This window comes from Nomascus leucogenys, chromosome 3 (assembly GCF_006542625.1).
Source record: "Nomascus leucogenys isolate Asia chromosome 3, Asia_NLE_v1, whole genome shotgun sequence".
NCBI classification, from domain to species: Eukaryota; Metazoa; Chordata; class Mammalia; order Primates; family Hylobatidae; genus Nomascus; species Nomascus leucogenys.
Genome location: NC_044383.1, coordinates 6522550 through 6534997, shown reverse-complemented (window position 1 = coordinate 6534997; position 12448 = coordinate 6522550). Strand labels below are relative to the sequence as shown.

The following is a 12448-nucleotide window of genomic DNA, read 5'->3' as shown; positions in this document are numbered from 1 at the left end:
TTACATTCCAGCTTCGTGTGCAATTGTCCAGTTCTCCTGATCACAGAAGAAGTCTTATTAATGCAGAGAGGTTGAAGCTCTGACATCTTCCATTTTGTATTCCCTCGGGGCATTTCTTTGCATATAAATTCATATTTGCAAAAGATTACCTTTCGTTAAGCTTGTATTTCTATTCAGAGTGTTGATTTCTCATATGCTAATGTTATTATCACCAAGCTAGGGCTCTGGAAGGAAGTCGGTACGTTAATTTCTTGAGAACATAGAAAACTTCCTAAAGTCCTGCAGCTGCTTGTTGGGCAGGCTTGTTGTTTTTGATTATACAGTGGTTTCCTGTAAATGCACAGTAATAAGCAGTTGCAGTAATTGTCATCAAACGTACTGAAAAACCTAAAAGCGTAAAGTTAGCCATGAGTGTTTTGTGTAAATCTGAGCAATTCTGTAGTCAGGGTTTCATCTTCAACTTAGCAATTTTTAAACAAAAATATGGCAACAAAACAAACAGGAGTTGATGCTAATAGTCAGTGGACCTACTTAACTCTGTAACCCTAGAGCAGGTATTCTTAATGAGCACCTTGGTTTCCTTTTACAAAACTTAAATTTGCCTCTGATAGACTTACATGGTTGGATTTGTGCAAAGAAAGCTAAGCCAAAAAATGGCTATAATATTTTTATATGGGCTGGGTGCAGTGGCTTATGCCTGTAATCCCAGCACTTTGGGAGGCTGAGGCGGATGGATCACCTGAGGTCAGGAGTTTGAGACCACCCTGGCCAACATGGTGAAACCCTGTTCCTACTAAAAGTACAAAAATTAGCTGAGCATGGTGGAGCGTGCCTGTAGTCCCAGCTACTTGGAAAGCTGAGGCAGGAGAATTGCTTGATCCTGGAAGGCGGAGGTTGCAGTGAACTGAGATTGCGCCAGCCTGAGTAACAGAGCGAGACCCCTTCTCAAAAAAAAAAATATGCATTTTTTGCTCCACATTGTAGATATTAGCAAAATAGTAAGGATTTTAGATAGTTGATACAGCCTTAGAGCAGTGGATAAGAGAAGGCAGCGTGGATATCAGAAACTCCTAGAAAGAAGGTTAAATACCAGAGTGAGGTATGTGGTTTAGATATGTAGAGGGGGAGTTTTTTAAAAAAGTGGCAGTGAACAAATTTAATGTTTTAAAGGGACCATGACATTTAGATACCTTTTTATTTATTTATTTTTTGAGATGGGGTCTTGCTGTGTCGCCCAGGCTAGATTGCAGTGGCACAATCACAGCTCCCTGCAGCCTTAACCTCCCGGGCTCAAGCAATGCTCCCACCTCAGGCTCCTGAGTAGCTGGGACTACACCTGTAAGCCATCATGCTCAGCTAATTTTTTTAATTTTTGAAGAGATGAGGTCTCCTTATGTTGCCCAGGCTGGTCTCCAACTCCTGGACTCAAGCAATCCTCCCGCCTCTGCTTCCCAAAGTGCTAGGATTATAGGCCGGAGCTACCAAGGCCAGCAATGCTTAGAATTTTATCACATTAGGTTCCACCTAGATTTCTTTTCATGGAAAGAACCACTGAGTTATTTTCCTTCAGATAATCCCTAATCTCCTTGATTATTGTACGCTTGTAATTGCAAGCTGCAAACTGTTGCTTTTCTTTGAACCGTCAGTCCCATCAAAATTCTTAGAAAGTGGTAAGAAGTGTGAGTTTTGCATCTTATTTGCATTTTCCTCTTGTCACAAAAGCACCAAGAGCTTGTAGATTGAGATTTGGCCTCTTGAAGAAGTGTCTCTTGTGGCTTGTACACACCGCAGTGTGCAGCAGCCTGCCCAGGGTGGAATGCTGCTTCTTCCCTGAGGAGTTCAGGTTCTCAGTGTGCTGAGAAGGGTCCAGGGTGCAGGGTGTTCTGAAGACCATATGTAGGTTGTAGAATTCAGATCTTTAGGCTCAGACTAATTCTGGAGGAGCTTTAGAGTTGTCCATCTCTGATCCAGTTGCAGGAAGCTCACGAGCAGGTGTTGACGCTCAAGGTCTAGCCCGTGTTGGGATCACCTTTTTGCTTCAGTGGGACATAGGATGTTGGATGAAATCTTGGGGATTATGCATTACTTTTTATTCCTTTAATCTTTTAATGTCTCATGGAAACCAAATTCCATATGTTTTAGTTTATGCTGAAAGCACCTTTTAATTCAACAGTAACTAAATCTTATGATCTAGTGCTTATACCTCGTGTATTTGAAGAGATATCCATTCTCTACCATCTTCACAATGCTGTTTAATAACAAAATCTTTCTGATTGGGTTTTCCCCCCGTATAGCAAGATAACAGGGAGATGTTTCGAAGTGTGCGGCACATGATCTATGACCTTATTGAATGGCGATCACAAATTCTTTCTGGAACTCTGCCGCAGGATGAGCTCAAAGAACTGAAGAAGAAGGTCACAGCCAAAATTGATTACGGAAACAGGTTTGTTTATTTGAAAGATGATTTTACGCTGAAATTATCCAATGTAGTAACATCACTATAAGCCTTCAGGAGACCAAGATCACATTTTATCATAAAACAAAATTTCTACCATCAAAATAATGGCATGTTTTTCATTTTGAAAAGGATGAGGTATTTTTCCATTGGATTCTGAACTGGGGAATTTTGTGAGCCATTCCTGAAACCTTGTCATTCTTCAAGGGATAGAGTCAAGAAGCCAGGGAGCCTGTCGTTTTCACCGTTCTGGAGGGAACCCCATCATTACTCCCCTAGCAAGGAACTTTTACTTTCTGATCATAGTTTTTGACTTTGAGTCCAGATCTGGCGGGGCCTTGTGTAGTGACAAGCAACAGGTTTCTTTCTGTGGAGTCCCACGTTCTGAGAGTTGGAGTGGACATTAGATCGCTGGAAAGTTTGTCACCTGTGTAGGCTTGCCAGTTTTCACAAACAGAAATACAGCCCAGTTAAATTTCACTGCAGATAAACAACAAATAGTTGCTTTGTGCAGTTATGTCTCTTGCCAGAGCAAGGGCTCTTCCCATCCACAGCAGGCATCCCCCCAGCTCTGCATGAGTGCCTTTAGTGCTCACCCCTGCCTACAGCTGTACCTTCTATGTTAGCACGTGTTTTCTGATGCTGAAAGCAAACAAGCTGCTCTGATCCTAATTCTGCTGGGTGCTGTAACTAGAATGAGGCCATGCCCTTTTCCACCTGATAATATTTAGTTTTTCATAGAATAGCGGAGCTGCAAGAAGCCTTAAAAAGTATCTGGTCACATGGTTCCCAAATGCTCTTCTATTTCAGAATCACTTGGATAGCTGTTGAATTATAGCATCCCTAGACCTACGCCTTAAGGCTCTGATTTGTGGTTCTGGGATGCTGGCTAGAAATCTCAGGTGTTTTTTTTTTTTGTTTTTTTTTTTTGAGATGGACTTTCGCCCTTTTTGCCCAGACTGGAGTGCAATGGCATAATCTTGGCCCATTGCAATCTCTGTCTCCTGGGTTCAAGTGATTCTCCTGCTTCAGCCTCCCGAATAGCTGGGATTACAGGCATGCACCACCATGCCTGGCTAATTTTGTATTTTTAGTAGAGATGGGGTTTCTCCATGTTGGTCAGGCTGATCTCAAATTCCCTACCTCAGGTGACCCGCCCGCCTCGGCATCCCAAAGTGCCAGGATTACATGCAAGAGCCACCGCTCCCGGCCGGAAATCTCAAGTTTTAAAAATAGAGTTGGGTTGTGCTGGACAGCAGATTGGGAAAACTTCTGGTTTAATTCAACCCCCTCATTTTACACATTGGAATGTGGAAGTCAGAAAAGGGAAGGGGTTTGCTTCCAGCCATTCAGCAGAAAGGAGTCCGGGTAAATCAAAGAACCTTTCTGTAAAATCAGAATTGTCACATAATTGTCTGGTAATTTATATTTTGAAGTGTGAAAAATTTCTTAAGGCAACGTTATGAGCAAGATGTGGGGTTTGGATTAGAAATGCTGTAGGAGAAGGTGTTTGTTTTTTTTTTTCCAGAAAGCCTGAGATATTAGCTATTGTTGCAGCAAAACCCATTTCAAGACCACCTGATTAAAAAAGCAGACTTTTGGAGCTTTGATTTGATTTTCTATTGGAGTATCATAACTTAAACTTATGTTCAGAGACCACCTGCTTAATTTGGCTGCAGGAAGCTAGCAAAGTACATTGTATCATGGAAAAATCTAGTTAAGGAAGGAAGTGTTTCCAAATACAGTTTACTACTTTGATAGGAAATACAGTCCTTAATAAGACAGTTTTTTTGCCCAAGGATCTCCAGGCTCCTCCATAATTTCTCCAAAGCCCAGCGCTCTGCATACATCTTCCTAGTTCTTCCTTCAGAAAACCTAAATGATGCAAAATGATATCACAGTGTTGAATGTTTGATTTTAAGGTGGGTGGATTTAATAAGGAAAAGATGTTTTGTGTCTTTTTCATTGATCGCTTAGGCATTCTTGCCTTTTTGATTTATTTTTAACCTGGATGGAGGCGTTTGAGGAGCTGTTTGAGAATGTGATGAAGGTCTTGGACCATATCTCTAGAAAAATGCACATACACAATACACACACACAGGCACACAGACTCCCCAACACAGACACACACACAGACACACACGCACACAGTTCTACACATGATTTCAGGCTGGGGAGGGCTCCCACCCTGTCCTCATAGATGCATTAGGCTTCCATGGACTTCATCTCTCCATTGCCTTGCTGTGTTAAGTTGCACCTTCATAATGGAAACTGACTCTGATTCAGGACCAGCTGAACACTGGTTGCTGAGAATAATGTGTAGAAGGGTTGACTGCACAGGCCACTTCGTTTGATGGTTTGCATGTGGCATTCTGGAAGGAGCATGGCTCTGCCATTGGAGAGTTCTGACACAGAACCCAGGCCCTGGGCTTTTCTAGATGTTTGGTTTTGGAATAAATAACTTCTCCAAGCTTAGGCTTCCTCCTTTGTGCAATGTGTCTGACCGTCTGCCCTGGCAGGTGTGAGGTGATGACGTGGCAGGATGTGCACAGCAGGCTGGCACAGGGCTGTCCTCTTGTGTGTTCCCTGAGGGAACCCAATTCTGTGTGGCCTGTAGGACCTACTGGCTGGGCCTCCTAAGCTGGTGCTTTGTAGCTGCCCTGGCACCAGCACTGACGTGTCCACACCAGAACTGATCATGCCTTCACTAGAAGTGACCACGCCGCCATGAACATTGGCCCTACCCACAGTAGTACTGACTCTATCCACGCATTACTGACGCCTGCCCATACCAGTATTGACCCCGCCCATACCATCACTGACCGTGCCTGTACCAGCACGTTCCTAGGGGCCGGTTCAGGGATAGGATAAGGAGTAGTATTTGGGAGGGAGGAGCTTGCCTTGTTAGTGAGACATGTTACAAAAATAACTAATGAGACCTTAAAATGCTTTTTACATTTTCTCCAGATGTCTTTCTGTTGGTCTTGAGGCACCCCACTTACATTGCAGCCACTGAGGCTGTTTTCATGCAGTGCAAAAAGCCTCTATTTGTTTAAAGTCTGTTTACCCTGATGCTGCTGACAGGGCCAGTTGGTCCTCCTGCTTCACCATCAGTGGAATTTGCTCAATAGATATTAAAAGGAAAAAATGAGTTTTCTGTATTTGCCTTCCCAGTGGTACAGTGCTTGAGCAAAACTCCAAAGACTAAATGTGTTTGAGCTGCTGGCAGACTCATATCTGGCTTTAAGGTGTGTGTGACCTCGAGACTCGAAGTCTCAGGGTAGTTTTTTAGATGGAGCATTTATGGGCAATTCAACTTTCCTCTTTACTTTGTAACTACAAAGATGTTCTCTAATTGAAATTTATCATTCTTTCAAATGACTCTCTTTCCTTTCTCATGTTGTTAAAAAAGCCTGTTTCCATCGGCTTGTTAATTACAGGAATATAATCCCAACGGCAGAGTAAGAGGCATCTATGGTTAATTTTCTGCCCTTAGACCTGCATCTTTTGTTAACAAGAAAGCCAGAACCTACTGCCAGATCACAACTCTTGATCTCTTTTGTTACACAGTTGTCTGTGTTCTTTAAATAAAAACTGTGGTAAAAATCATCTTACAATTTTGTTTGATTTGAGGAATCGGAGAGAATATTCCCCAAAACACATACTGTTATAGACTGGACAGATTTATTAGCCAGATGTTGCTTGTGTTTTTAGTTGATGACTACAGTTAGCCATCTGGCCAGGAAGTTGCTTAACCTTATTGTAGATAATGTCCATATGTTTGGTGTTCACATACAATAGAACATCTGTATTGAAAATCTTCCTGTGGCCTCATGTAAGGACTAGAACTGACTTGAAGTAGTAGAGGAGACATGCAGGGGACCCTACTGGGGTCAGTGGGGAGTAAATAAGGTGATGGGTAGATCTCTCCTCCAAGTTTCCTTCCCTCTCTCCTTCCTCAACTCCGTGATGATGTCACAACTGCCAGCTATGTGTTTGGGTTGATGGATGTATATGTGATTGCATATATATGTGAATATGTGTGTGTGTGTGTACATATGTAGTGTGCCTTAGACGAGGTACAGTGGCTCACGCCTGTAATCCCAGCACTTTGGGAGGCTGAAGTGGGCGGATCACCTGAGGTCAGGAGTTGAGACCAGCCTGGCTAACGTGGCGAAACCTCATCTCTAGTAAAAATACAAAAGTTAGCCGGGTGTGGTGGCGCATGCCTGTAATCCCAGCTACTTAGGAGGCTGAGGCAGGAGAATCGCTTGAACCCGGGAGACGGAGGTCACAGTTAGCCGAGATTGTGCCACTGCACCCCAGTCTGGGCCACAAGTACGAGAGTCTGTCTCAAAAAAAAAAAAAAAGTAGTATGCCTTAAAACTTTTCATATTTTACATAATAATTACTTCACTTGGGCCTTGTAGATCTGTAAAACTTCTCATTGGAAGACAAAGCCACTGTTGATTGCAATGGAAGTAAAAATTGAGGAATTTTTTTTTTTTTTTTACTTCTCCCAAGGTGACACATTTTGAGGTAAAGAAAGCAGCCTCCAGGAATTTTATATTCCTAATATTTGTGGGCAAGCCCGACTTCCTAGGATGTTTTTACCTGCCTAGTTGCTGTGGTGGAAGTTGTGCTAGAAAATTCAACCTCGTTGGTCTATGTCTGTGAACTTCTAAACTCTTGTTGTTCTAGAATTCTAGATTTGGACCTGGTGGTTAGAGATGAAGATGGGAATATTTTGGATCCAGAATTAACTAGCACGATTAGTCTCTTCAGAGCTCATGAAATAGCTTCTAAACAAGTGGAGGAAAGGTTACAAGAAGAAAAAGTAAGTTTGACTCTCTGTCATATGCCATTCACGTTTTCTCAGTAATAAGTTTTCAACATTAGTAAAATATCAGTCAAGCCCAGAATTTTCACTAAGAAAGAACCTGAAAAGGGGTAGCTGCAGAGTGTGTGTCCTACAGTCATGAGTGGAATGGAGCCTGGTGGCACAGGATGTCACCCATGACATGAAAGGGGGTTGGACAGCATTGTGTTTCATCTTAGGAGACAGGAGCCTATTGATGGTGATTTTGTGCTCTCATCTGTCAAATGAGACACAAGATTTGATTCTGCATTTCCTCTCGGATAATGGTAGGCAGGTCATGTATTCCAAGCTCACTGAGGGCAGAGAGCACATGTCTTGTTGGTCTTTTCATCTTCTGTGATCTTTAGTGGTATCATGTATGCATTAGCCTATTCTCGCCTTACTATAATGAAGTGCCTGAGACTGGGTAATTTATAAAGAAAAGAGATTTAATTTGTTCATGGTTCTGCAGACTGTATAGGAAGGATAGCAGCTTCTGCTTCTGGGGAGGCCTCAGGAATCTTATAATTATGGCGGAAGGCAAAGTGGGAGCCAACACTTCACATGGCTAGAGCAGGAGGAAGAGAGAGGGTGTGCAGGGGGTGCTACACGCTACACTTTTAAACAACCAGATCTTGTGAGAACTCACTCACCATCATGAGGACAGCACTAAGGGGATGGTGCTAAACCATTCATGAACAATCCACCCCCATGATCCAGTCACCTCCCACCAGTATGTATATATATACTTGTTAATTCAACAAGTATTTACTGAGCATCTACTGTGTACCAAATGTTGAAGACATAATGATAAATGAGACAGATGTACTTGGAGGGTTTAGTCTAATGAGGGAACAGAAAATTAAATAACTACACATATAATCATTATTTTGATTTATTGGATGGACACCTGAAAGTTTTGTATCTCTGAAAATACTCAGCACAGGATACAATTTTTTGTCTGTTGTGTGAATGCATGATTTAAGAATGTGCAGGGGAGATAAGAAAGTGACTGCACCAAGGGCTTTGCTGGGTTATGCCCATGAGTTATTACAATTTTCTATACTGTAGAGAATAAAGAAAGCAAGTGTTAGTGATGAGTGTTGCTGGGGTTGACTTTCTGTTTCCTTCCATACAGTCTCAAAAGCAGAACATAGATATTAACAGACAAGCCAAGTTTGCTGCAACCCCTTCTCTGGCCTTGTTTGTGAACCTCAAAAATGTGGTTTGTAAAATAGGAGAAGATGCTGAAGTCCTCATGTCTCTATATGACCCTGTGGAGTCCAAATTCATCAGGTGGGTGACATTTCTTGGCTGCTGTCTTTCCTCTTTGGTTAGTGTTAGGAACATGGGATCAGAACCACTGAAGCATCCCATTCATGCTGAGGGGCCTTGGATGAATGGCTGCTGGACATGAGCAAGCAACCGAGTCAAGAGCTGTCTTGGACAGTGTGATGGCAGCCAGGTGGGGCTCTGGGTCAGGGTGAACCTTCTTGCGTGTAGATTGCTATTTGCTCATAGAGTTACAGCAGTTGCAGGTACGCTCTGGTCGTATCTTAAGAGTGTAGCTGAAGATTGAAGTGATACTTTGTTTCCTAAGTTGTCTTCATAAGATTTTATGTATCCTGCTCCCTCAAATATCACTATTTCCATTTTTCAAAATTTGGTTTCTATGAATGCCATTTCTGTGAGTTTTGTCCTGTTGTTTTTTCTGCAAGATGATTGGCTGGAATGCATCATTTAGAATGGTGTCACATACAGACTGTCAGTTAATGTTTGTTAAATGAAAACACTGTAAGTCTATTTTTCCTGCTTAGCCTTCAGTATAACTTTCTGTTTGCCCAGATGGAAACATTGTGGTTCAACTATGTATGAATTGTGTGTGTGTCTGTGAATATGTTAAAACTCTAGTATCTTCACTTGTATTATTCAAAATTTGAAAACTTAGTGTATGAATGATACAGAAAAATATGAGTGGATTTTATTCTCACTTCTAATAAAGACTTTGTTTCCTCTTGACATAGGATGCAGTTTTTATTTTACAATGTATTTGGTTTGTCATAGGTTTTGAAATAAACATGCATTGTGCTGAATTTTATAGTATTGTCATTCTAAATGAACAAGTAGGCTCTTAAAAAAAAAAAGAAACCAACTTAGAAATACCATTTGCAAGTAGTTCCATTACAGTGACAATCCAAGACATTGCACATTAAAACTTGGCAAGGTTTTTGTGCTGTGGATGTTAATTGATGAGTAGCTGTATGTGATCCTTTTGATATTTATAAACTCATAGTTGTCTGTATAGTGCACCTACATGGTATTAATTATGAAGCAAAATTAGCCATACGTTTTGCTTGTACATACATCCACATTGTGCATACATCCATACATCCACATTGTACATCCAAATGTGGATGCTTAGCCATACATCCACATTGTACATCCAAATGTGGATGTATATTTGGTACCCTGTTATTTTGAAAATTAACTTGATTTTATTTCTCCATTTTTCAAGTGAGAACTACCTGGTTCGCTGGTCCAGTTCAGGATTACCTAAAGACATAGACAGATTACATAATTTGCGAGCTGTGTTTACTGTAAGTGCACCCAAAGATGCTCAGTTGAATTGGCCACCATTCTAATGACTACTTTTAGTGATTTCTCTCTGCCTTCCTGCCACACTAGAACATGGGTCACTGGGATGCCTGTATACAGGTTAATGTAGTATTACTAAGTAGAGTGCATTTCCAAAATCTTCTGAGTCTCTAGCCACACTCAGAATCACCGTGACAAAGATTTACCCCATTACCATGGAATGTGCCTCTTAAATATGTATCTTTTTTATTTTTTTCCGCAAGACGGCGTCTTGCTCTGTCACCGAGGCTGGAGTGCAATGGCGTGATCTCAGCTTACTGCAACCTCTGCCTCCTGGGTTCAAGCAATTCTCCTGCCTCAGCCTCCCGAGTAGCTGGGATTACAGGCATGCACCACCACACCTGGCTAATTTTTTGTATTTTTAGTAGAGATGGGGTTTCCCCATGTTCGCCAGGCTGCTCTCGAACTCCTGACCTCATGATCCACCCTCCTCGGCCTTCCAAAGTGCTGGGATTACAGGTGTGAGCCACTGCACCCAGCCCTTAAACGTGTATCTTAAGCTCACTTAACAGTAATTGAGTATTGTTATTAAATTCCTTTTTGTCATATGAATGATTAAAATGATAAAAACTCGTCTGAGAAAACAGTCTCAATCCATTTTTTTACTGTCCTTTTCATTGGAGCTTGCATTGAATAATGGGTCTCCAAAATAATTTATGGAAACTAATATTTCTAGGACCTCGGAAGCAAAGACCTGAAAAGGGAGAAAATCAGTTTTGTCTGTCAGATTGTTCGCGTGGGTCGCATGGAGCTGAGGGACAACAACACCAGGAAACTGACCTCGGGGTTGCGGCGACCTTTTGGAGTGGCTGGTAAATCCATTTCTCTGTGTTTCCTTGAGAGTTTCAGATCTTCACAGTCACTTTCAGAAGAACCACTGTTGAATGTTGATTGGACAATGGGCAGCTATGATTTATAAGCTTTTCTGCTGGAGAGAAAAAATATATTTATTAGTTATTGTCATTGTGGCTTCAAGTTGACCTGCTAGGTTCAGGATGCTCTAGTCCACAAGTTTCAGATGTAAATCATATATTTGGTTTTAAAGTGGATCCCATCTTTCCCTGGGAGAGATCCTGACCCATATTCTCAGTATGTAGGGAAGCCAGTCAGTGGAGGTTTTCAGGTCTCGGTGATGGCCATAAGAATGGATTTGTGCAGGAGGGTCAAAGCAACGAAGAGGAAGAAGGAAAGCAAACCGTGAAGAGGATGCGGTTAGCTTCATGTTGGTGCTCTTCCTCCGCCGTGTTGGTGCTTTTTATCCGCCACGTTGGTGCTCTTCCTCCGCCATGCTGGTGCTCTGTTATTTTTGGTGACAGCATGAGGAATGTGAAAGACCAATTATCTCTGTTGAGGAAAGTTAAAGGCATACCCAGGAAGTTCTGATTATTTGCCCTAGTTCAATGTCACTCTCATTTTTCATAGTTTTGGGAAGTGGTTTTCTCTCATTTATGGTTGCAGTACAATTTCATTACCTTGCACTGTGATATTTATTTTAATTTTTGTGATTTTTGGGATTCATATGAATATTTATGTGGGAAAAGTTCCTGATTCTTGACACACAGCTGGATTTTTTGTATGAACTGCTATGGAAGACATTCTTTCCCTTGGCTACCAGGAAACTCTGAACTTAGTCCATTCCCCTCTGCCTTTTAAATAAACATTATTTTTAGAAAAGTTTCAAGTTCAAGCAAAATTGAACAGAAAATACAGACAGTTCCTATATATTTCTCCTTCCTTCCCCTGCCTCCCCATTATCAATATCCCCCATAGATTGGTACATTGATTACAGTTGGTGAACCACATTGACACATCGTCACCCTGTGAAGTCCATAGTTTACATTAGTGTTCATTCTCGATGTTGTGCCTTCTGTGGGTTTCGACAAATGAATAATACTGTATATTCACCATTGTAGTCTCTCACTGGGTAGCTTCACCATCCTAAAAGTCCTCTGTACTCCGCCTGGAATTTTTGGAAAAATATTTCAAATCATTTAAATAAATGACTTACCACATCATAAGGAGTAAGCAATAGCAGCGATATAGACATAATGAGAGCAGCATATTAATTCAATTTACTTGAATTCAGTTTACCCATAGAGCTAACTAACGGAGTGTTCCAATGATTTTACCATTTGTGAGTGAAATGGTGAGGGTGAGGTGTTCTTTCTGAAGTCCCCACAGCCTTGGGCTGGGGAAATCCTTTTGCATTTTCATCTCTCTGTCTTTTTGTTTTTAGGAGACAGAGTCTAACTCTGTCACCCAGGCTGTGTGATCACAGCTCACTGCTGCCCCGACCTCCTGGATTCAAGTGATCCTCCTGCCTCAGCCTCCTGAGTAACTGGGACCACAGGCGCATGCCCTGCTAACATTTTCATCTCATGACTTGAATACGTACTTGAAAATTGCCCCTCTATTTGTTAGAGCCTGTAGCATCTTTTACATGTAGTCTAGTGTTATATTTAAAATACCTTTCATTTTCC

General features: G+C 41.6%; 1 protein-coding gene across 2 annotated transcripts in view; it reads left to right on the top strand.

Annotated features, from left to right (window-relative positions):
- DOCK1 (dedicator of cytokinesis 1) overlaps positions 1-12448 on the top strand; it is a 544856-nt gene that overhangs the window by 84576 nt on the left and 447832 nt on the right. For both annotated transcript variants that reach the window (XM_012505804.2, XM_003280960.2), the window contains exons 6-10: positions 2295-2443; positions 7157-7292; positions 8452-8609; positions 9829-9910; positions 10645-10780. In XM_012505804.2, the coding sequence (XP_012361258.1) occupies positions 2295-2443; positions 7157-7292; positions 8452-8609; positions 9829-9910; positions 10645-10780 (661 nt within the window). The remainder of the gene's footprint in view (positions 1-2294; positions 2444-7156; positions 7293-8451; positions 8610-9828; positions 9911-10644; positions 10781-12448) is intronic.